The sequence below is a fragment of the Nycticebus coucang genome, chromosome 3 (genome assembly GCF_027406575.1).
Source record: "Nycticebus coucang isolate mNycCou1 chromosome 3, mNycCou1.pri, whole genome shotgun sequence".
Classification (NCBI taxonomy): domain Eukaryota; kingdom Metazoa; phylum Chordata; class Mammalia; order Primates; family Lorisidae; genus Nycticebus; species Nycticebus coucang.
In genome coordinates, this window is record NC_069782.1 from 28,503,373 (window position 1) to 28,529,652 (window position 26,280).

Genomic DNA, 26,280 nt, shown 5'->3' on the forward strand with positions numbered 1-26,280 from the left:
AACTAGGATTTATGCAAAACCCAGTGGGAAAGGGAGTGAGGAGAGTTCTAAGAAATGAAAGAAAAAGGCCACTGTGGCTGCAGAGAGGGAGGGAAGATGGCCCCACTTCTGGCTGAGGAGCCTGTGAGTTCTGACCACTGAGAGGCTGGGGACTTTTGGAGAACTCTGAGCAAGGCACTGGACTTCTAGACTCTGACCTCATTTAGAGCTGAGACTGCTTCATCTAACTCCTCTTCTTACCCCCAGAGTCTAGCAGTTGTGAGTTTGTAGACTGAGTTAATATTGAATGAATCATTTAAGGAATGAAACTTCACCACAATAAGAAATCTTATCAAGTCTGTTGAAGCTGCTTGAAGTTTAACGATTTCCAGAATTGACAAACATGAGCAGAACACATCCAGCTGGAAACTTCAGTATGGCTAGTATGAGATTATTATTTTTAGAATTTTAGATAATTGATTTGCATCGATAAAGTGATTAATCTTGCTGTGGTCTTTTTAAAATGATAAAGAAAATTCTATTCTCTTTGTTTAAAACCCTTCAGAGATCTGGCTTTTAGGATATTTTGGCTCTTGTCTGTGATCCCAGGAGCATTGCTTGAGCTTGGGAGGGCAAGACCAGTCTGAGCAATGGCAAGATTCTGTCTCAAAAAAAAGATCTAACTTTTTTGTTTGTTTGTGTTTGTTTTTTGTTTTTTTGAGATAGAGTCTCACTCTGTTGCCCAGGCTAGAGTGCCCTGGCCTCATTCACAGCAACCTCAAAATCCTGGGTTTAAGCAATCCTCCTGCTTCAGCCTCCCTAGTAGCTAGAAATGCAGGTGCCTACCACAATGCCTGGCTAATTTTTCTATTTTTAGTAGAGATGGGAGTCTCACTTTGCTCAGGTTGGTCTCAGACTCCTGAGCTCAAGTGATCCTCTCACCTCAACCTCCCAGAGTGCAGGAATTACAGGCATGAGCCACTGCACCTGCCCAAGATCTGGTCTTTAGTCGATTCTTAATAAATACTAATTGATTGAATGAATGTAGGTCTACTCAGGTCTTTCCTGTTTATTAATTACATGAGGGGAAGCATGAATCAGAATAAACTGAGGAGGAAAGGGGAAGAAGACTGGAACTGAAATGCTTTGCTGAAGGGAAGAAAAACAGCAGCACAAAACCAGGGGGTATAAGCCACTTGCCTCAACAGTCCGGCCACTAGACTCGGTCAAAAAATCTTGGCTTCAGGACTCACAAGTGCCAATTACTATATTTATATATGTACCAATTACTGCTATTTATATTTGCTTCATCTGTGAGCCTTGACTTTTTGCATCTCTCAAATGAGTGTAATATGATTTATGGCGTCTTGCACAAGACTTAACTAAGATACCACCGTGAGTCTAAAAGTACTTTTAACACCGTAAAGCATTCAGAGAAATATAAGATATCATTAACAAGGAAATTTCCACTGGGCATTTCTCTTCCTTCTCTTTTTTCTCAAAGAGTAGAAGAGTGTTTGAGAAGGCTATGACTTTTAACACTACGGGGGGGAGGGGTCTTTATTTAAAACAGCAGTTGTCTTGGCTTGGCGGCGCCTGTGGCTTAAGCGGCTAAGGCGCCAGCCACATACACCTGAGCTGGCGGATTCGAATCCAGCCCTGGGCCACCAAACAACAATGACGGCTGCAACCAAAAAACAGCCGGGTGTTGTGGCGGGCGCCTGTAGTCCCAACTACTTGGGAGGCAGAGGCAGGAGGAGAATTGCTTGAGCCCAGGAGTTTGAGGTTGCTGTGAGCTGTGATGCCATAGCATTCTATCCAGGGCGACAGCTTGAGACTCTGTCTCAAAAATAAATAAAAAATAATGGTTCTCAACCTGTGGGTCACAACCCACAGGAACTGTATTAAAGGGTCTCGGCATTAGGAAGGTTGAGAACCACTGATTTAAAAGAAATGAAGCAATTGGGCAGTGCCTGTGGCTCAAAGGACTAGGGTGCTGACCCTATATGCCGGAGGTGGCTGGTTCAAACCCAGCCTCGGCCAAAACTGCAAAAAAAAAAAAAAAAAAGAAAAGAAATGAAGCAATGAATGATTTAAACTAAAGAATGCCTTGATAATATAAATAATCACCTCACCCCCTTTATATTTATTTATTTATTTATGTATTTGGTTTTTGCAAATATTTGAGAGAAACCTAACAGAAAAGAAAACTTGTCTAAAATAAGAGACTCGAGAAAGGCCAAATCATAATGGTAGGTCTTTATTTTCCTTAGTATCAGGGTGCGCTGCCCCAGACCAAAGCTCCCTGCTTAGTATTTAACACGCATTATGCATTTGAAATGCGCTTAGGCACTGTTCAAAGCTTAGATCATATCCAGCCAGATCACAGTTGAGATAGACACAGGCTTGTTTTTCCTCTGTGGAGCCAGTAAGGACTGGGCTACACCGGCAGGTTCACTTGGGGATCAGAGTCCAATTTCAGATTATTCTCTGTTTAGTTCACTTGCCACAGTATTGTCTTACCTAGAACTTATTAAGCACAGAGCCGTTTCTTATATTATTTACAGGTATCTCAAACTTTGTGGGAGAAGCAGTTTGACATTGGCTGTAGAGGGGACTTGCCTCCACTCCCCCATACCTGACCCCAGATCTTTTGACAACGGTAGCAGAGTATTTGGGCAGAGATAGTATCCTCGGCCATGGAGACCACTTGGCTACCCTCACTTGTAACTGACTCGGAATGTTACCATGAAGTAAGTTTCTTCTCATGGTAAAACTAAGGACAAAGACAATGATCCCTTCCCATGTTTTTCTAGTGATCATAATAGCTATTCTTTACAGAGTGTTAGCCAGTGCTGGGTGCTTTACATGACCTCATTTTCATTGATCCCGCCAGAGACCTTAAGAGGCAGCTACTATTCATTGTTCCCATTTCACAGGCTAAGAAACAGGGCAGCCTTCTGTCCTTGCTGCCCAAGTTCTTACCTCCTGCACTGTATTCCTATGAACTTGTTCTATTGCTTCTATCACATGATACTTATTATTTTGTATGTTTGTTATAGACTACCACAAGGGTTTCTTTTAATTTTAAAATGAAAAAAAGTAGGCCTGCTGCAATGGCTCACGCCTGTCATCACAGCACTTGGGAGGCTGAAGCAAGTGGATTGCCTGAGTTCACGGGTTCCAGACCAGCCTGAGCCAGAGTGAGAACCCATCTCTAAAAATAGCTGGGTGTGGGCGGTGCCTGTGGCTCAAGGAGTAGGGCGCCGGTCCCATATGCTGGAGGTGGTGGGTTCAAATCCAGCCCCGGCCAAAAACCACAAAAAAAAAAAAAAATAGCTGGGCATTGTGGTGGACACCTATAGTCCCACCTACTTAGGAAGCTGAGTCAAGAGAATTGCTTAAGTCCATGAGTTTGAGGTTGCTGTGAGCTATGATGCCAAGGGTGACAAAGTGAAACTCTGTCTCTAAAATAAAATAAAATAGGAATTTTAATTTTTAAGGTGGGATCCAGAACAGAAGCTCTTAAGGTTAAGAAATGGAAGTGGCAGTCTTGATTAAAATGTTATTTAAAGTAAATTTTTTTTGCTTTGCATAAGACGAGAATGGAGTAAGCAAACTGAAAATTAAAAAGCCTTAAGTTACATTAAAGCTTTAGGATTAAAAATCCTGGGCGGTGCCTGTGGCTCAGTGAGCAGGGTGCCGGCCCCATATACTGAGGGTGGCAGGTTCAAACCCAGCCCCGGCCAAACTGCAACAAAAAAATAGCTGGGCGTTGTGGCGGGCGTCTGTAGTCCCAGCTACTCGGGAGGCTGAGGCAGAAGAATCACCTAAACCCAGGAGTTGGAGGTTGCTGTGAGCTGTGTGACACCATGGCACTCTACCGAGGACAATAAAGTGAAACTCTGTCTCTACAAAAACAAAAAAAAAAAAAAAGGATTAAAAATCCTAAAAAGGACTAATCAATCCAACCAGCATTTGCAAATGTTAAACAAGCAGACTTTTTGGTTTGACTGTTTATAAACCTCTTTTTCATGAAATAAAGAGATGATTTTCAGATGTACAATTTATTTCCATTTTCTCAGTTCCTATTTGCCGCAGAGCATTTGTTTCATAACATCACATTTATGTACAGTGCTCTGTAGCTAATGAATATGTTTACTGCAACTGCAGGTCTTCCTTCTTTATCGTTCAGGGAAAGGTGTATGTCAAGCAGTTATCTCCTCTCTCTCCTCGCAAAGGCATGACTTGACATTTTCACCACCATCTTCACACCAGCATTTTGAATTCCTGCTTCATCTGGAAATGGTGGGTTTTGCTGCATAACAACTCTTCATATTTCCATTTGATGGTAAAAGCTAAAAAAGAAGAATGTTTACCCATAAGAGATATGCTAATCATTGCGATGTATAGGCCTTGTTTTGATCTAGATTCAAATAAACAAACTAAAATATTTTTAAAAAGACATTTATAGGATAATCAGGGAATGTGAACACTGACTGAATATTTGATGGCATTAAACCACTATGGTTGCTTTGGGCGAAGTGTGTAATGATGTTTAAAAAAAAACTTACTTTTTAGAGATATATACTAAAATTTTTGCAGCTGACGTAATGTGATGTCTGGGATTTCCTTTAAAAATATCGAGGTTGGGCGGCACCTGTGGCTCAGTGGGTAGGGCGCCAGCCCTATATACTGAGGGTGGCAGGTTCGAATCCAACCCCGGCCAAACTGCAACAAAATAGCCAGGCATTGGGCGGCGCCTGTGGCTCAGTCAGTAAGGCGCCGGCCCCATATGCCGAGGGTGGTGGGTTCAAGCCCGGCCCCGGCCAAACTGCAACCAAAAAATAGCCGGGCGTTGTGGCGGGCGCCTGTAGTCCCAGCTGCTCGGGAGGCTGAGGCAAGAGAATCACTTAAGCCCAGGAGTTGGAGGTTGCTGTGAGCTGTGTGAGGCCACGGCACTCTACCGAGGGCCATAAAGTGAGACTCTGTCTCTACAAAAAAAAAAAAAAAAAATAGCCAGGCATTGTGGCAGGCGCCTGTAGTCCCAGCTACTTGGGAGGCTGAGGCAAGAGAATTGCCTAAGCCCAGGAGTTGGAGGTTGCTGTGAGCTGAGACACCACGGCATTCTACCGAGGGTGATAAAGTGAGCCTCTGTCTCTAAAAAAATTAAAAAAATAAATAAAAAATAAAAATAAGAATATCAAGGTTCTTGGGGGGAAGGAAAATGGGAGTGTGGAGGAAGCTAGATTGCCCATTAGTTGAGTATTGTTAAAGTTGAGATAGACTATGTAGAGACACATTCTGTATTTTGCATATCTTCTAAATTTTCTATGATAGAAATGTTTTTAAAAATTAAATTGTAAGCCACTAGAATGGGGAGAAGAGGAAGGAGAGAAAAAGGAAGAGAAGGGAAGAGAATGTTTTGTGTAGACATGGAAATGAATCTTCACGCTATTAGAACTGAAGTTGTACACACTTGTGACACAAGTATTTAGAGTCTAGAATAGCTATTTAGAAACTTACTTGATCAGGCTGTATGCAGTGGTTCATGCCTGTAATCCTAGTACTTTGGGAGGCTGTGGAGGAAGGATCTCTTGACCTGAGGAGTTTGAGGCCAGCCTGAGCAAAAGTGAGATCCCATCTTTACTAAAAATAGAAAAATTAGCCAGGCATGGTGGCAGGCACCTGTAGTCCCAGCTACTTGGGAGGCTAAGGCAGGAGGATCCCTTGAGCCCAGGGGTTCGAGATTGTTGTAAGCTAGACTGATACCATGGCAGTCTAGCCTGGACAACAGAGTGAGACCGTCTTAAAAAAAGATTCTTACTTGATCAGAAATAGAAAAGAACCACATGAATACAAACAAACAAAAAAAAAAAAAAAAGAGAGAGAGAAAGAGAAGAAAGAAAAAAAAAGAACCACATGAATTCATGAATTTGGTTCTGGATATCTTAGGTTACCTCTTCCATCCGTCTAAAAGCTGAAAGGAAGATCTTCATTGGCAGGTATAAAAATTGATTATAGATCACACAAATGTGCATTATTTTGTGACTTTTAAAAAATACTATAAATTACTACCATCAGAAGTCCCTCAAAAGAGGCTTCTAGGCTTGGCACCTGTGGCTCAAGCAGCTAAGGCACCAGCCACATACACCTGAGCTGGTGGGTTCGAATCCAGCCCGGGCCCACCAAACAACAATGATGGGTGCAACCAAAAAATAGCTGGGCATGTGGCACCTGTAGTCCCAGCTACTTAGGAGGCTGAGGCAAGAGAATCGCTCAAGCCCAGGAGTTGGAGGTTGCTGTGAGCTGTGACGCCACAGCACTCTACCCAGGGCGATAGCTTGAGGCTCTGTCTCAAGAAAAACTCCAAAAAGGTGTTTCATAAATTACTAATTTAGGGCAGTGCCTGTGGCTCAATGAGTAGGGTGCTGGCCCCATATGCCGAGGGTGGTGGGTTCAAACCTGGCCTGCCAAACTGCAACAAAAAATAGCTGGGCATTGTGGGGGGCGCCTGTAGTCCCAGCTACTTGGAAGGCTGAGGCAAGAGAATCGCTGAAGCCCAGGAGCTGGAGGTTGCTGTGAGCTGTTATGCCACGGCACTCTACCGAGGGCGATAAAGTGAGGCTCTGTCTCAAATAAATAAATAAATAAATAATAAATTAATAATTTAAAAAACCTTTTTTTTGAGACAGAGTTTCGCTCAGTTGCCTTTAGTAGAGTGCCGTGACATCATAGGTCACAACAACCCCAAATTCTCGGGCTCAAGTGATTCTCTTTTCTCAGCCTCTCAAGTAGCTGGGACTACAGGTGTCTGCCACAACATCTGGCTGTTTTTAGAGATGGGGGTCTCACTGTTGTGCAGGCTGGTCTCCAACTCCTGAGTTCCAGGGATCCTCCCACCTCAGCCTCCCAGAGTGCTAGGATTACAGGCGTGAGCCATAGTGCCTGGCCTATATATTAATAATATTAACATTCAGTTTTACAGTTCAGAGAATAAGGGCAATTTATTTTAAAGACCTGATGGTTAGTGGGACTGGTTCGCATAGCACATTGTGTGAATTTTTTTTCTTTAAGCTCAATGCAAACATTATGGCAAGCACGGTGAAGGATACAAACAAACTAAAAGGTAGTTCTTAAGACACTTGCAGTCGTTTGGGGAAATACAAAACAATGTAAGGCAGAACGACAAGATAAAGTGGTAAACTAAATATCGTCAAGTGCCAACTTGGAACCACATTCACAGGCTAGCTGAGGTTTCTTGGGAACCACTTTTCCACAGCACTAACACACATACATGTATACACATCCCTAATGAAAGTAAGTTTCAATATTAATTTTCCTTTCCACTTCGAAAAGAAAATCAATAATACATTAAAGTGTGATATGAAATGGATATGTCTTACTTCCATTGTACATTCTCCAAGAGTCTTCCACTTTATAGACAAGTCACATTATTGGGGTGGCGCCTGTGGCTCAGTGCGCAGGGCGTCGGCCCCATATACCGGAGGTAGTGGGTTTAGCCCCAGCCAAAAACTGCAAAAAAAAGAAAAAAAAGAAAAGTGACCTTATTTAAAAAGGAAAACATCCCTACACAGGATCATTGTATGTAGGTAAATTTTTCAGGCTGAGCCTTTGTGTATCTAGTTGTTTTTTAAAAACATTGTTCTAGGCTTGGCGCCTGTGGCTCAAGTGGCTAAGGTGCCCGCCATATACTCCTGAACTGGCGGGTTTGAATCCAGCCCTGGCCCACCAAACAATGAGGCTGCAACCAAAAGTAGCCTGGCTTTGTTGTGGGTGCCTGTAGTCCCAGTTACTTGGGAGGCGGAGCCAGGAGAATCACTTGAGCCCAGGAGTTGGAGGTTGCTGTGAGCTGTGATGCCACAGCTCTACTCTACCCAGGGAGACAACTTGAGGCTCTGTCTCAAAAAAAAAAAAAAAAAAGAAAGAAAAAAAACATTGTTCTACACTATTTGGTGGAATTTGATAATATTAAGATAAAGGTTCACTTATGTAATTTAAACCGCATAGTGTAGATTTTTCCACATTTAAGAGACATTTGCATTTCTTAGTTTTGTTTGCCACTTAAATATCCACCAGAAAGAAGAAAAAATAAAAAAGAAAAATAACAACAAAAATCAACCAATTTTTCAAATATATCATCTTATATAAAGATTCCTCTTAATTCCTTTTAAATATTTGGAAAAATGGGTGCTCAAATTATCTTTGATCTCTACTTCTATGTGAATTAAATAGATCAAAAAAAATTTTTAAATCCAATCTGGAGATGCTATGCGATAGAGTTTGGATGCTTGAAGAAAATATGCGGGGCTTTCATGCCAGATTTGAAACTGAAGTATAAAACTATTTTGGGATATCTGATCACAGAAGCACAAGCTGTGTTTCCGCGGCCTCTCTAACAATGCCATCTGTCAAAGCCACTGTGAGAGTCTAGCCTGGTAAGGGATAGCACACTGGGCCAAAAGATAAGACACCTGGTTCTGGTGGGAGTGCCTTTGCTCTTTACATCTGTTTCCCTCATTCTGAAATGGAAGTAAAAACATCTGCCCTACCCATCTCTCAGAATTTTGTGAAGACAAAGTGTGATAATAAATAATTGGAAACACTCTGGACAAAACATTTAGAACAACTCAAAAACTTTTTTTTAAACTTAATTTTAACAAATCAAAAATTTAAGATAACTTTCCAGGAAAAAAATTGATTTCAATGAAAATCAAATGGAAGTATGGTGACATATAGCCTTTTGTCCTCCCCAGATCGCTATAAAAGTTCAGGGAAATGGGGTTTTAGGAAGACTCTAAATTCTTTGTCTTTAAAAGGACACTCACATGGGTGATTCCAGCCATGTGAATTCTGTGAAATAGCATCTAGCTGGCCACTCCATTGCTGGCTAAAATAGCATAGAAGAGAGAGGAATGATTTGGTGAAAAGACATTTAGCTTAGGCAGGAGATTACTGTTAGCAAATGGTTGTTTAAGTTCTTTGTTTAAGAAAGCGTTCCACCTAGAATTTAAGGATTTGTGGTGAGCTCACTACAGTCAAAGGCAACAATGAGAGACAAACTCTGCCAAGTGCCAAGTTTCTCTTCTCCCAAATTCATGTCTTTATACCACCTCCTGTATATGAGGTCTAAGAATTAAGTTCATGAACTCATTCTAGGAAAAGTGCTGGGCGGCGCCTGTGGCTCAGTGAGTAGAGCGCCGGCCCCATATGCTGAGGGTGGCGGGTTCAAACCCAGCCCCGGCCAAACTGCAACCAAAAAATAGCCGGGCGTTGTGGCGGGTGCCTGTAGTCCCAGCTGCTCGGGAGGCTGAGGCAAGAAAATCACATAAGCCCAAGAGCTGGAGGTTGCTGTGAGCCGTGTGACACCATGGCACTCTACCGAGGGCAGTAAAGTGAGACTCTGTCTCTACAAAAAAAAAAGAAAAGAAAAGTGCTACACACCTCACTGCTGAATATCACTAGTCACCTTGGAAGTACTCCCCATGGGAACTCAAGCACTAATGCCAGCGCCTAGTCCACCCTTCAAAGCAATTTTAGAGTTCTTTTTTCTAGAATGACCATCAGAGCTGCTGTCATATTACCCTTGATGTCCTGAATGTCACCAAAATGTATTCCTTTTAAGATGTCTTTCCTTTTCTTTCTTTCTTTCTTTTTTTTTTTGAGATAGAGTTTTATTTTGTCACCCTCAGTAGAGTGCCATGGTGTCATAGCTCACAGTAACCTCAAACTCTTGGGTTCAAGAGATCCTCAATTTTTCATTGTTAGTAGAGATAGGAGTCTCACTCTTGCTCAAGCTGGTCTTGTACTCCTGAGCTTAAGGAATCCACCCGACTCAGCCTTCCATAGTGCTAGGATTACAGGCTTGAGCCACAGCTCCCAGTCTGATTCCCTTTATCTTTGAGTAAAGAACAAGGTTGCTCACACCTGTAATCCTAGCATTCTAGGAGGGCTGAGGCAAGTGGATCTCTTGAGCTCAGGATTTAGAGCCCAGCCTGAACAACAGTGATACCCCATCTCTACTAAAAATTGAAAAAATAGCCAGGCATAGTGCCATAGTAGACACCCCATCTCTACTAAAAATTGAAAAACTAGCTAGGCCTGTAGTCTCAGCTACTCAGGAGGCTGAGGTAAGAGCATTGTTCACGCTCAGGACTTTGAGGTTGCTGTGACTTACGATGTCACAGCAGTTGACCCAGGGCGACAGAGTGAGACTCGGTCTCAAAGAAAAATTTAAAAAAAGAAAAAGAGACGGGCGGCGCCTGTTCAGTTGGTAAGGCGCCGGCCCCATATACCAAGGGTGACGGGTTCAAACCCGGCCACAGCCAAACTGCAACCAAAAAATAGCCCGGCGTTGTGGCGGGTGCCTGTAGTCCCAGCTACTCAGGAGGCTGAGGCAAGAGAATCGCTTAAGCCCAGGAGTTGGAGGTTGCTGTGAGCTGTGTGAGGCCACGGCACTCTACCGAGGGCCATAAAGTGAGACTCTGTCTCTAAAAAAAAAAAAAAGAGAGAAAGTGACTGGAGCCAGTGAGTAGGGAGGGTAGACCAATACAATTATTGGCTACAATTACTGGCAAAAAACTCTCTCACAGACAGTGCCATATGACTGGTGCCTGTTGTGATGCAAAAGCCATTAGCTGTTGGCCAAGATTTTCAGTTACGATTTTCCCAACTGTTTTTCTATTGATGTTTACTTGGTCTGCGTCTCACAATTTTAACACACACTTTGATGAATTTTTACAATGTTTTCCTCAGTTCTGTTTATTACTGGCCTCCCTGATCTCTTCTCATCAATGATGTTTCTTCTCCCTCAGAAAAACATTTAATGCACTGTTTTCTTCATAGCGTTATCCCCATACACTTGGACTAACATGTCCCTGATTTCACTTCTGCTCTTGCCAAGTGTAACAAGAAAGTTATGAAATTTAGGTTTGTTCGTTGCTCTAATTCCAGCTCTGACATTCTCACGAGGGCACAAAAAACATGCAAGAACAATAATAAATGCTGCAAGACACCTGCCGTGTGTTAGCACAAACACAACTGTGAGACACAGATCTGTAGTATACCCCAGTTATGAAACCTTACCAAGTGCTGCCCAAGTAAGTGCTTGGTAGCAAGTTCGCGACTTAGTTGTCCAACCTTGTATTTATTCTCCTTATTGAAGACTCCTTTCTTTCCCCAACGCCTTCCTAGAATAAGTGCAATATTTAAGTCAACACAGGCTTTAGAAATACATTATTCTTGAAGAAATTTCAGGGTTTTGTCCGTAATTAAGTGATATTGTACATGTTTTTCTTGGCCAAAGGAAGCTGATGACTAAGACGCTTCCTAACTATTGCTGCCTCTACTATTTTTGGTTGAGTTCTTTTTTACTCATTGCTGGTAATTGAGAGCTTTTAAAAGGTTGAAATCCATATTATCATCCAAAATATGTCTAGTTAAAAGTTAAATGCCTAAGAGGGACTTTACCTAACAATTGCAATCAGTGTAACCTGGCTTATTGTACCCTCAATGAATCTCCAACAATAAAAAAAAAAAAAAAAAAAAAAGTTAAATGCCTGGTAGTAAAAAAAAAGATTCTATAAATTACAATGTATCTAATTCAAGGAGTACTATGTAACTATAAATAACAATGCTCAAACCAAAACCGGGCATGGTGGTGGTGTGCCTATAATCCTCTCTACTCCAAGGCAGAGGCGGGACTATTTCTTGAGTCCAGAACAAGATTAGTTTGGGCAACATTAAGTGAGAACCTGTCTCAAAAAACCAAAACAGGTGGCACCGGCCACATACACCGAGGCTGGTGTGTTCAAACCCAGCCTGGGCCAGCTAAAATCAACAATGACAGAGAATTGCTTAAGCCCAAGAGTTTGAGGTTGCTGTGAGCTGTGACGCCACGGCATTCTACTGAGGACAACATAGTGAGCCTCTGTCTCAAAACAAAACAAACAAACAAAAAAACCTGAAAAACTAAAACAAAAGTAAAAACAGGGTGGCACCTGTGGTTCAAAGGAGTAGGGCGCTAGCCCCATATACTGGAGGTGGCGGGTTCAAACCCAGCCCCCAGCCAAAAACTGCAAAAAAAAAAAAAAAAAAAAAAAAAAAGTAAAAACAAAAACAAATCCACAGGGCGGCGCCTGTGGCTCAGCGGGTAGGGCGCCGGTCCCATATGCCGGAGGTGGCAGGTTCAAACCCAGCCCCGGCCAAAAAAAAAAAAAAAAAAAAAAAAAACAAATCCACAGCACTAATGTAGTTTCTGAAAACAAGGCAAAAGCTTGTTACAATGTCAGTTTTTTAAACACAAAAGGTTGTAAATACGATACAGTCACAACTATGTAAAGATACTAATAAAATAATTGAAAAAATAGTTAATATTTATCTTAGGCTAAACTATAGAGGTTTTTTGTATACTTGCCTGTATTTTTCAAAATTTCTATCATGGGCATGTCCATTTTTATGACAGTTTTTGTGGTTTTTTTTTCCAGCCAGATATTCAGTGAATTGCTTTTACATTGGTTAATGGGAACAAAAACATTTATAACCCCAACAACAGTGACATATGCAAACTTATACACATATTATATATGTTACATATATAATATATGTAATATACATATAATATACATACTATATACATATTATATATGTAACATATCCTATATAGAATATTCTGAGAAGAACTGATATACAATGAATGAGTTTACTCCGGACCATTCAACTTCCTTTCGTTCCTCTCTCTTCTTTTTAAGTTAGGCCAGAGCTCAGCCTGTTAGTGTGCACAGTAGGAAGTGGTGAGGTTTCTGTAGCTTTGTGGTTAACTTCATTTAACCTCAGCCACGATAAGCCTAGAGGCTTCGAAAGTTCCCATGAATGCCCACCCCTTCATCCTTCACTATCTCTTCCCATTCCAACTTCCTATTTTATTTCCAAACTTCCTTGATGGCTTAAATCAATGGATAGGAAGGGAGGATAAAATGAGGCAGGTCAAACTTAAAGGCATAGGAAAGTTTCTTTTTTCCTTACTTCCATCTCTGCAGGAAGAAGAGGTCTTTTGGACAAGTTCTGAGAAATAGAACTATTTCATGTACTGAGAACTCAACTACTTCAGCGAATGGAGTTTGTGACCCAGTAGTGGGAGTGGAGTTAAGTTCTCTTTTATTTCTCAGAGTGATTTTTTAAAAGGTACTGGAGCACATAAGAGTTAAAAAAAAAATGTAAAGATGATTAATATTACCTCATTAACATTTTGTGAATTTGAGGCCAAATGTAGGCTTTGCTGGCATTAGATTGTTGCAATATCATATTTAATAAAAAGTTTAGTGAGCAAAGGCTGGCTGAGGATGCAGGGCAGTGCATATTTGGAGGTCCTCCTAAAATCTTTACTAGATCTCCAAGGACACTCCATCACTGCTCATAGCAGCTTAAATTCTTGGGCTCAGGCAATCCTCTTGCCTCAGCCTCCCAAATAGCTGAGATTACAGGTGCCTGCCACAAGGCCCAGCTAGTTTTTCTATTATTACCCTGTTTTCCCGAAAATAAGACATCCTCCAAAAATAAGACCTACTTACAGGAAAGATAAGACGTCCCCTGAAAATAAGACCTAGTACATCTTTGGGAGCACACCTTAAAATAAGACATTGTCTTATTTTCGGGGAAACAGGGTAGTAGAGACAGGGTCTGGCATTTGCTCAGAATGATCTCAAACTCCTGAGCTCAAGCAATCAACCCTCCTCAGCTTCCCAGAGTGCTAGGATTATAGGTGTGAGTCACCATGGCTGGCCTGGAGACTCTAAATTTTTAAAAAGTAAAAATTACATTTTGAGATGCAAATAGCATTTTCTCAATTTTATTTAAAATGTTGGGGAAGAGGGTGGTGCCTGTGGCTCAAAGGAGTAGGGCGCCAGCTCCATATACCAGAGGTGGTGGATTCAAACCCAGACCTGGCCAAAAAAGAAAATGTTGGGGAAGAAAACTGTCTCTAGCCTTCGTTTATTTTGTAACATAAAATTTATGCTATCATAGGACAAGCCTCCTAAGTACTACTTGTAAGGAAGAAAAATAAATATTTGCAAACTTGGAAAGAAGAATAAGAAATGCATACCCAGGGTACAACTCTGCTTGGGGCTCTATGAAGGCTGGCAGAGGAGGTCTAGAAATGAGAGTTTCTAGGCAAGGTAGGGAAAGGAGAGAGACCCGGACAGGGAAGATCATCTTCAAAGGCACCACTGTGTGAAAGAAAATCTTCAAGAAAATGAAAGCTGTTTGTGCAGAATGGCTGGAGATCAGGCTAGAGAAGCTGGCGTCAGCTGCTTCACAGACTTACAGGCAGCCTAAGGAGTTTGGACTCTACTGTGTGGACTAGGAATATTAAAGTGACTTCAGAAAGAGTTTTACTGGGCCAGCACAGCTGTTTTTAAATAGTTTTAGATTTGAATGCCTTTAGGTGGGGTGGGTCTTCCCCAAGTCCCTGTGGCCTCCTGCTCTGCTATATTAAACCCCAGGGCTGCGTACATGGAAATGCCTGGCAGTGAAGACGTTTGAGATTGTCTCAAGATCCTGTGGGAACGTAATCGAGAGCCCTGGAAAAACTGGAGTGGGCCTGGGGCACGATCAGATTTGCAATTTAGAAAAGTTGTTCAGGCAGCAAGGTGGAAAATAGGTTTTGTGACAATTGGCAGCAAAACAAGAGGGAAAAGCTGATTCGAAAGATATTTAGAAGATAGAGTCTGTGGAATCAGAATCTTTGGCAACTGATCTTATGTCGAAGAAGAAGCAAAAGGAGACCTAAAATTGCTTCCAGGTTCTTGCCTGGTAAAGGGGTCAATTGGTTGTCTTTCACTGCGATGGGGGCAAGGAAAGGATGTCGATTTCAGTTTGAGATTGGGTAATTCTGATGACCTTGTGAGACATTTTTGTCAAGCTGTCCAGTGGGCTGGAGAGACAGCTCCCACAGATGTTTGGCTTCACCTCTGGCCCAGATCCAATAGGTTGTTGAAGGTGAGCTTTTCTTCCAACTATTTGTTAACCAGCTTCTTTGGATGTATTCCAAGAAAAGCTTGATTTCTTTCTTGTTTTTAAGAGACAGAGTCTCACTTTGTGGCCCTCTGTAGAGTGCCGTCACATCACAGCGGTTCTCTTGCCTCAGCCTCCCCAGAAGCTGGGACTACAGGCACCTGCCACAATGCCTGGCTATTTTTTGTTGCAGTTTGGCCGGGGCCAAGTTCGAACCCGCCACCCTTGGTATATGGGGCTGGTGCCCTACTCACTGAGCCACCCGAAAAACTTGATTTCTGTTCTCACTTATTCCCACCTACTTCAGTTCTCAATTTGCACCCCTTCTGCAGGGGTTTTAAGGAGGAGGAGTATAATTCCATTTAATCTTCTTGTTGCTGTTCCTTCTCTCTCCCACCCTTCAACTAACTGCCCCACGGTTGTTTGCACTGTTATTAGTAGTTCAGTAATTGTGCCTGCACGGTTAATCAACCAGCAGCCTGCACTGAGCTCCCTGGCTGCAGGTGAACCTGATCTGCTACCAGCATGAGGTGGCAGTTACCCAGCCTTGGCTGTGAGCATACCTGGCATAGAAGGCTTCCCTGTCACATGAAGACCTGCTGACTTCTCTGGAACAGGCTGCTGGAGGTGGTGGGGCTCAGGCTGGGCTGTTTGTGGGCTTGGAACTAATGGCAAAACCATTCTTAGAAGCTTGGCAGGACATGTGCAAAAGAACAGCTACTTCTCAGCTCATAAAGCATTTGCATTACCTTCAGGAATCAGAGGCTTTTTCCTCTAGAGCTAAAAGGGATTCAGGCTCTAGAAATAAAGTCTACTTCAAATATGCCTCAAAATGATCAAATTCTTGCTTTAACTTTGGCATTCGGAGCTGTGCGAAACAATAAAACAAATGACTAGCAAGTGCATATTATGAGAGACCCGCATAGGGGTGGCACCCCATTGGTAGCCCTCCACGTACCGGACCTCAGAGTGGTTCCCCAGTGCTGTGGGTAATCCACATACTACCCCTCTGAGTGGGTGCAAGGGAATATTTGTTTATTTATTTATTTTTTGTGGTTTTTGGCTGGGGCTGGGTTTGAACCTGCCACCTCTGGCACATGGGACCGGCGCCCTACTCACTGAGCCACAGGCACCACCCGGGAATATTTGAATTAACGGCAAGAGAGGCTCACTGGAACACAGATGGATACATTTGTATATTTATGTTTATTTTTAATTGTTACGATGTTTGTTGAGACAAGTTAGGGGGGCAAAGTTAAAAAATATGTCCACAAACCCACCACCCCCAAATCCTCTCTGTTGTAGTTTGAATGTGTCCCCAAAATTCATGTGTCAGAAGCCCCATGCCCAGTACAGCGTGAGAGATGGGGCCTAATGGGAGGTGTTTGAGTCACGGGAGCAGATCCCTCACGAGCAGACTAATGCCATATTGCAGGAATGGGTTCCTTATAAAAGGACGAGTTCCCCTCTTATTCTCTTTTGCTTTTTCAGCATGTTATGATACAGAAGAAGGCCCTTGCCAGATGCTGGCAGCACTGTGAGCCAATACATTTCTGTTTATTATAAATTAGTCTGTGGAAAAAATAAATAAATAAATAAAATAAAAAAATAAATAAATTAGTCTGTGGTATTCTCTTACATAGTAGCACAAAATGGGCTAAAATACTCTCCAGATTCTTTTCTGTGTGTACAAACAGTAACATTTTTTACTTATAAAATGAGATAATTTTGTACCCTTGAGGATTTTGTATGTTATTTAAACAGAGGCATAATTTACATAAAGTGGAATTCATAGATGTTAAGTGGTCATTACAATGAATTTTGGCAAATGCATATTTACCCTGATGCCCTGCCCCCCCCAAACCGTACACGAAGAATGTCATATTAGAATACTTCCATCACTCCAGAAAGTTCCCTCACTTCTTCCCAAATCAGGCTTGCTTTCCTTCCATCCTCCCAGGCAACCATTGATTTGATTTCTGTCACTACATACTGGTTTTGCCTGATCTTGAACTTCATATAAACAGAAACATACAGTGACAGAGGATTTTAGTCTGTTTGTTTTAAGCCTAGTAATATATGCGTACAATTTCCATTTCAATAATATTTATCTTCAACATCACTTTCAGTGGAAAAATAATGGTGCTTTTTATGCGTGCACTGCACCATATTTACTTATTTAACCAATTCCTACCATGGAGATTTTGACTTACTTTATTTTCTCCCTTCTCTTTCCTGCCTTCCCTCCTATCACAAACAATCCTATTAGCAATATTATTATGGGTGAATCTTTGCACATCAGGTTTCATTGTTTCTGTAGGTTATAATCCTAGGAGTGAAATTGTTGTGTAGATGGCCAGGCATGGTGGCTCACACCTGTAATCCTATCACTCTGGGAGCACTAGGCGGGTGGATCACTTGAGCTCAGAAGGTTGAGACCAGCCCAAGCAAAAGTGAGATCCTATCCCTACTAAAAATAGAAAAAATAGCCAGGCATTGTGGTAGGCGCCTGTTGTTCCAGCTATTTGAGAGGCTGAGACTCTTGAGTCCAAGAGTTTGAGGTTGTTGTGAGCTATGATGCCATGACACTCAACCCCGGGGCTATTGAGTCAGACTCTGTCTCAAAAAAAAAAAGTGTGGCGCCTGTGGCTCAGTGGGTAGGGTGTCGGCACCATATACTGAGGGTGGTGGGTTCAAACCCAGCTCCGGTGAAACTGCAACAACAAAAAAATAGCCGGGAGTTGTGGCAGGCGCCTATAGTCCCAGCTACTCAGGAGGCTGAGGCAAGAGAATTGTCTAAGCCCAGGAGTTGGAGGTTGCTGTGAGCTGTGTGATGCCATGGCACTCTACAAAAAAAAAAAAAAAAAAATTGCCTTGTTGAGTAAATGTGCATCTTAAGGGCTATTGCCAAATGCTCCTAGAAAGATTGCCTTAGTTTATTGCTTAATATTGTCAAGATACCATATAAATTAGCTGGGCATGGGTTGTGCACTGTAGTCGTAGCTACTTGGGAGGCTGAGACTAGAGGATAGCTTGAGCCCAGGAGTTTAGGTTGCGGTGAGCTGTGATCACACTGTTGTACTCTAACCTGTGTAACACAGAGAGACCCTGTTTCAAAAACCAAAAACCAAAATACTATAGAAGCTTATTTTCTCAAACCATGACAGACATTGAGAGTTGGGAGTAGGGGAAGAAATCTTTGATCTTTGTAAATTTCATCGTTTATAATATGGTATCACGTTTGTTTGTTTTTTTTTCAGGAAGAGCAGAGGCAGCTGCCTTTATTGGGGGTCACAGGCCAGCTGACTTCAATCAAAGGCCACACACTTGATCTTGAAGTCACCATCAGCTGCCATGTAGTTGATGGCCTCCAGGTTGAGGCGGTTAGGGAACTTGAATGTGTAACCATCTGGCAGCTTGACGGTCAGGTCTGCCTGGTCAAAGCTGATGCACACCTCCGCGACACTTCCAGGCTGGAGGGAAAAGGCAGCCTCCCGCTGCTCAGCTCCCCAGGCCCCGCCGTCCTTGCTGTTGCACACGATAGTATTGGCATCCCCATGGGCATCAAAGCGGGGGTTGAAATGCAGGCACAGGTTGTTGCTGTCTTTGCCCAGGTTCAGCACAAAGCTCTTGGTGTCGGGGGCCACCTCGCCCCGTACTCTGAGGCACTCCCCAGGTTTGAGATTCAGGTTGCTGGCGACCAGACCACAAGCCATGATTGAAGCAGGAGGATGTTCTAGGACCGGTGCACCAGCCGTCCGAAGATCCGAAGACTCCACCCCTGGTATCACGTTTTAATCTGTATTTCTTGATTATTAATGAAGTTTTTTTTTTTTTTGTAGAGACAGAGTCTCACTTTATGGCCCTCAGTAGAGTGCCGTGGCCTCACACAGCTCACAGCAACCTCCAACTCCTGGGCTTAAGCGATTCTCTTGCCTCAGCCTCCCAAGTAGCTGGGATTACAGGCGCCTGCCACAATGCCCAGCTATTTTTTGGTTGCAGTTTGGCCAGGGCCGGGTTTGAACCCACCACCCTCAGTATATGGGGCCGGCGCCTTACCGACTGAGCCACAGGCACCACCCTTGAACGTTTTTTATTCTGAGAAAAAAATTATTTTGCAATTTTACAGTAATTAAATGTACAGTAAATAGATGGCCTTTTATTTAAAAAACAAAGATAAACTTCGTAATGATCAATAAACTGGCTATGGGAAAAAGTGATCCTATTAAGAATGGGAGGATAAAAAATAAACAAAATCAAAACCCACATGCTGAACTTTCTGTCTCTGTTATTTTTAGCCAATGGCCTTATCCTATAATCTTGATTTTTTGAATAGTTTTTGCTTTTTAGGCAATGCTTTTATTTTCAATTACTTTGAGAAAGGTTTGGCTTCTGCTTCGGGGGGAAAATAAATTCAGTTTCAGATGACGAGGTTTTTAAATAAAAATTTCTTCACCAATGATATTTTCAAAATAAATATACCTTTGATATTTTAAGAAAGATTAAGGGAGAGCCAAATTGCCAGTGTCCGTGCCATGCAGTCCGGCAGCAAAGTTAATAAGTGAGGTTTGAAAGCATCCAAATCTTTTGTGTCAAATCCCTGGGTAGGCTGGTCCCTGTATCTTCTTAGTCATTTAATTTCAAACTGAAATTATTAATATTATCATCAATAGTTATGTACGTATACAATGATATTTATAACATTAACATTTTTATTAATTTTCCATTTTTAATTGTTTATTTTTTTGAGACACAGTCTCATTCTGTGCCCTGGTAGAGTGCTGTGGCATCACAGCAACCTCATACTTTTGGGTCCAAGTGATCCCCATGCCTCAACCTCTCAAGTAGCTGGGACTACAGGCACCCACCACAGCACCTGGCTAGGTTTTTTTTTTTTGTATTTTTAGTAGAGATGGGTCTTGCTTTTGCTCAGGCTACCTATCCACCCTGCCTGGCCTCCATCTGACATTTTATAAAGAATCATTGGTATTTTAGCTTTAGCTCAGTTGAACCTGAAGTAGCTCAGTTCCTTATTTGCGGAATTGTGGACACAAATACCCAAAGGTCCCTTTGAGACCTAAAACTCTTACAATACAGTGTGGCCATAAAGTTCATGTGCAATTTAAAATAGTGTGTGATTTAAATTGCACACAAACTTTATGGTCACCCTGTATTGATACAGTAAATATTAGCAATATTTTTATTATAACCCATATTAGTAAAAAGCAAAGAGCATTTGGCTTGGCGCCTGTAGCTCAGTGGCTAGGGCGCCAGCCACATACACTGGAGCTGGCGGGTTCGAATCCAGCCTGGGCCTGCCAAACAACAATAACAACTACAACCAAAAAATTGCTGGGCTTTGTGGCGGGTGCCTATAGTCCCAACTACTTGGGAGGCTTAAGCCCAAGAGTTTGAGGTTGCTGTGAGCTGTGATGTCACGGCATTTTACTGAGGGCGACATAGTGAGACTCTATCTCCAAAAAAAAAAAAAAAAGAATATATTGAATCAAACAGAAGAAGCCATCATTCTATTGTTTGTTAATCTATTCTGATTTATATTTGAAACTTTTAGACTGGTTATTCATATATATATATATATATTTTTTTTTTTTTGAGACAGATTCTCACCTTGTCACCCTTGTAGCCTGAATGCAGTCACTATGGGGACCACCACTCTGCTAGTCTCAAGAGGGCATACATTTGCTCCTTACTACTTGTTCCTAGAGAGACTGATATGAGCCACGCATAGGTCGCCCTGAGATTCCTCTGCAGTTCTTTTAAGAATCCCCTCTCTAACCAGATGTGACTCAACCTGGAACATTATCTCTTGTACCAACCCTGTCGACTGTCATCTCCAGCCTTCCCTTTACTCTTGCCTGATAGCATTAACACCCATGCTCTGCATTATATTAATAGTGATGGATGAGTCTGTTCTCCTGTGCTGGCCTGGGTGAAAAGCTCAGTAAATGGATAAATTAACTCATGAACACAACAATACACCTTCTTTTTTTTTTTTTTTTAGAGACAGAGTCTCACTGTACCACCCTTGGGTAGAGTGCCGTGGCATCACACGGCTCACAGCAACCTCTAACTCTTGGGCTTCCACAATTGTCTTGCCTCAGCCTCCCGAGTAGCTGGGACTACAGGTGCCCGCCACCACGCCCGGTTATTTTTTTGTTGCAGTTTGGCCGGGGCTGGGTCCAAACCCACCACTCTCGGCATATGGGGCCGGCGCCCTACTCACTGAGCCACAGGCGCCGCCCAACAGTACACCTTCTTAATCGTGATGTTCAGGACTGGCCCCGAATGAAGTTTTCAGAGATTTCACAAATATCTCCTTTTACTCCTTCAAACTTCAGAACCTACTTCCCCACCAGGCGGATTCCTCATACCCACCTTTCTTTGCCAGGTATTCCTCTCTGCATGTTACCTAATCTTCCCTACAACCTGGAGGCTGCTATTATTTCCCTGTTTTACAGATGAGGACCCTTGAAGAAGGACAGAGAGATGGACCAGGTACAGATTGCCTGAGCTCCAGAGTTCAAGACCAGCCTGAGCAAGAGTGAGACCTCTAAAAATAGCCGGGCATTGTGGTGGCTGCCTGTAGTCCCAGCTATTCAGGAGGCTGACACAAGAGGATTGCTTGAGCCCAAGAGTCTAATGTTGCTGTCAGCTATGATGCCCCGGCATTCTATGTACTCTACAGAGGGTGACAAAATAAGACTCTGTCTCAAAGAATAAAAAAATAAAATAAAATAAAATACCCAGAGAGATACAAAGCAACTAGTTTAAGACACAATACTTATTAGCAAATAGGGTGGATTCCAAGTTTGTTTCACTCTAACGCCCAGGGCTCTTTCTATCACAGGATACTGTTATCAAAAAGAGGACTGATGGGTGGGGCCACATCTATGGTGCATCTTAGAATGGGTACAGGCGATTGCACTAATGTACACAGCTATGATTTAATAATAATAAAAAAAAAGAGGACTGGCAAGTGGTAAGGCCCGTTATAGTCAGGTATGTCTGGGTGGAATCCCAAAGCTTTCACAAATAGATGGTAGTGTTTTGAGGGAGAAGGTGGGAGGTGGAGTATGTTTTGAATGTAGCAGGAGAAATGCAAATATCACCAGCTTGTCATGGATATTTTAGTTTCTTTTGGCTCAAGGGATTTTCCCTAATTAAAACAAATCCTCTGGGAGGGGGGGATTGACTGAGCTCATGAGTTCGAGACCAACCTGAGCCAAAGCGAGACTTTGTCTCTGAAAATAGCCCCACGTTGTGGTAGGTACCTTTAGTCCCAGCTACTTGAGAGGCTGAGGCAAGAGAATCGCTTAAGCCCAAGAGTTTGAGGTTGCTGTGAGCTGTGTGATGCCACACACTCTACCTAGGACGACAAAGTGAGACTCTATTCCAAAAAACAAAAACCCATTAAATCTACCTGGGAGGAGCAGAGAGTCTGTAGTCATCTATATCTTGTAAGCCTCATTGGTCCAAGTCCAAGTAATGTAGGTTTAGATAGTGAGCTTGGGGGAAAGCAAATAAAAATGCTGAGGTGTTGGGAGGGAGAAGTTCCAGTTAAAAGGAAGGTAGGTAGATCGTAGAGACAAAGAATTTTGCCCATTGTCACAGAATGAAAAGAGAATGTGTTCAGAATAGTTGGTGTACGTGGAGAACAAAGAGCTTGCAGAAGGATAAGAAGTGGAAGTCACCACTAAGATACCTTGAAAATATTCATCTTTAGCACCAAGACCAAGGGCACTTACTTTTCTTGGATCCCATTTTACTATCTCAAGCTTAACTTTGGTTTTTCCTGATGAGTTCAGATACACGCCAAGCCTCTGTCTTAACGGTGGTAAACATGTTTATGATTCTGACTTTGTACCTCTTAATTTTGACAGTAGCAACTTTCAGTTCTACCTGGAATAAACAAAAAAGAAAAGCTCGATAGAATTCCTGGATTCCTTACACATGAGCCATTACTTTAAAGCAAAACATCAGACCAGGCATGGGTGGCCCAGGCCTTTAATGTCAGCACATTGGGAGGCCAAGGCAGGAGAATCACTCAAAGCCAGGAGTTGGAGGCTGCAGTGAACTACGAGTGTGCTACTGTACTTCAGCCTGAGTGACAGTGGGAGACTCTGTCTCAAAAACAAGAAAAAGGCAAGCAAGCAAACTAATAAAAAACAAGGCAGGGAGCAAGATTGTAACATCCTTGCTGTCATTTGTTATAGAAATGATCCCAGGCTGGACATGGTGGCTCACGCCTATAATCCTATCACTCTGGGAGGCCAAGGTGGGAGAATCACTTGAGCCTAGGATCAAGACCAGCCTGAGCAAGAGTGAGACCCCATCTCTACTAAAAATAGAAAAATTAGCCACACATCATGGCAGGCACCTGTAGACCCAGCTACTCAGGAGACTGAGGCAGGAGGATCATTTGAACCCAGGAGTTTGAGGCTGAAGTGGGCTATGATCACACCACCACACTCCAGCCTGGGTGACAGAATAAGACCCTGTCTCTAAAAAAATAAAATATTAAACATAAAAAAAAAAAGAACAAGAAAAAACAAAAAACCCAACTTTGTAGAGATGAGGTCTTGCTGTGTGGCCCAGGCTGGTCTTAAATTCCTATCCTCAAATAAACCTCCCACCTTGGTCTCCCAAAGTGCTGGAATTATAGGCATGAACCCTGGCACCCAGCCACATGAGTCATATTTTATTTAATTTATTTAATTAATTTATTTATTTATTGCAGTTTTTGGCCAGGGCTGGATTTGAACCCTGTCACCTCTGGTATATGGGGCCAGCGCCTACTCCTTTGAGCCATAAGTGCCATCTGAGTCATATTTCAAATATAAGAAGAGATTGATATTTTAAGGAGTCATATCTTAAATATAAGAAGAGATTGATGGGCGGCACCTGTGGCTGAGTCGGTAAGGCGCCGGCCCCATATACCGAGGGTGGCGGGTTCAAACCCAGCCCTGGCCAAACGGCAACCAAAAAATAGCCGGGCGTTGTGGCGGGCGCCTGTAGTCCCAGCTACTCGGGAGGCTGAGGCAGGAGAATGGCTTAAGCCTAGGAGTTGGAGGTTGCTGTGAGCTGTGTGAGGCCACGGCACTCTACCGAGGGCCATAAAGTAAGACTCCGTCTCTACCAAAAAAAAAAGAAGAGATTGATATTTTAAGGAGTACAAAGAGAATTTTAGCATTTTAATTTTTTAGAAAATTAATGCAAGCTGTGGTATATGTACACCATGGAATACTATTCAGCCATTAAAAAATGGAGCCTTTACAGCCTTTGTATTAACCTGGATGGAAGGGGAACACATTATTCTTAGGAAAGCATCACAAGAATGGAGAAGCATGAATCCTATGTACTCAATTTTGATATGAGGACAATTAATGACAATTAAGGTCATGGTGGGGTTGGGGGAAGGGGAGAGCAGAGAGAGAAAGAAGGAGGGAGTAGTGGGGAAAGGAAGAGCAGAGAGAAGGAGGGAGGGAGTGGGGCCTTGGTGTGTGCCACAACTTTTGGGGGCAAGACACTATTGCAAGAGGGACTTTGCCTCACAAATGCAATCAGTGTAATCTGGTTTCTTGAACCCTCAATGAATCCCCAACAATAAAAAAGAAAGAAAGAAAGAAAGAAAATTAATGAATGAGTACCCTAAAATCCATGTGTTGGAAAGTTAATCCCCAATGCAGTAGAGTTGAAAGGTGGGACCTTTAAGAAGTGATTAAGTCATGAGTGCTCTGCCTTCATTAATGGGTTAATGCCCTCAGCATGGGAGTGGGTTACTTGCCTCAGGAGTTCAGATCCCTTTTTCTTTCTCTCCCCCATCCACACTCTACCCTTCCTCCTTGGGATAACCCTTGATGGATGTTGGTGTCATGTTCTTAGATTTCCCAGCCTCCAGAATCATGAGACAAAAAAGCTTCTTTTCTTTATAAATAACTCAATCTGTAGTATTCTGTTACTGCAGCAGAAAATGGATCGAGACAAGTAAATGGGTAGATATGTTTTTTTGGTATTTTTTAGAAGATTTGAACCTATTTGTTATAGTAGATTTTTTCTTATTCTAAAACAATATATTAGTAGTAGTTAAGTTAAAGGAAAGAGATGTCATACTTTTTTATTTTTTCTGCTATAGAAGGGTCACAGTAGCCTCAGTAAAATATTTCTACAAAGGGCGGCGCCTGTGGCTCAGTGAGTAGGGCGCCGGCCCCATATACCGAGGGTGGTGGGTTCAAACCCAGCCCCGGCCGAACTGCAACAACAAAAAAATAGCCGGGCGTTGTGGTGGGCGCCTGTAGTCCCAGCTGCTCGGGAGGCTGAGGCAAGAGAATCACATAAGCCCAAGAGCTGGAGGTTGCTGTGAGCCATGTGACGCCATGGCACTCTACGGAGGGCAGTAAAGTGAGACTCTGTCTCTACAAAAAAAAAAAAAAAAAAAAAAAAAATATTTCTACAAAGATATAAATACCTACTGAGTCTTTATTTTTTTTTTAATATATTTTTTTAGAGACAAAGTCTCACTTTATCACCCTCAGGTAGAGGGCACCGACTGAGTCTTTCTTAGTATTGTCAAAGTTTTAGTTATTTGACAAAAAGATCAAGATAAGAGCAAGATTGCATTTATAGGAAGAGATGATTTCTTGTTATAAAGGAGTTAATAATTGGGTTTAGTAGTGCAAGGCTCCAAGAGAAAGATTTTTTAACATCAGAAATAGCCTGATGGGAGAACAATGCACAATATTAGATGCAATTGGCTGCATAAATGGTCTTTTGTTTTAGAGTGTGCAGTTTATAGTAATTGAAAAAAATCCCATGTGCCGTTTCCATTGTTTGCTCCATTTGTTTGCTTTCTTTGTAATTGAATTTCGCACATAGGAGAGAATATTTTCAGGTGCACCATTGTATTTTCTATGGATTCTTTCATTTCTTTAGAGCCTCGCTCGTGTTAAGTGCTCTCCAGCAGGTATATGGTTGTTGCTGTTGTTTTTTTTAAAATGAGACTCAAAGAAGGAGAATGACATTTCTTTTAAAACCAACTTCTGATTTGATTGAATTTTTAAAACAGCAAAAATTGGCTTTCAATCACATTTGGAGTTTATTTCTAGCCACTTGTCAAAGCAAGCCTTATTGAAATTAGGAGACATAATTATATCTCCCATTTCCTAGGGATGTGTTTCCAAAACCACAGAAGCACAGATATTCAGCACTCTACCACACAATTATAGAAACAATATCTGAGATGCAGTTCTT

General features: G+C 42.2%; 1 protein-coding gene across 1 annotated transcript; it reads right to left on the minus strand.

Moving 5' to 3' along the window:
- Window positions 1-18,268: 18,268 nt before the first annotated feature.
- On the minus strand, window positions 18,269-18,765 carry LOC128582598 (galectin-1-like). The gene has a single exon (XM_053586643.1). The coding sequence runs from the start codon at window positions 18,726-18,728 to the stop codon at window positions 18,321-18,323; it is 408 nt and encodes a 135-aa protein (XP_053442618.1). The 5' UTR covers window positions 18,729-18,765; the 3' UTR covers window positions 18,269-18,320.
- Between the last annotated feature and the right edge of the window lie 7,515 nt (window positions 18,766-26,280).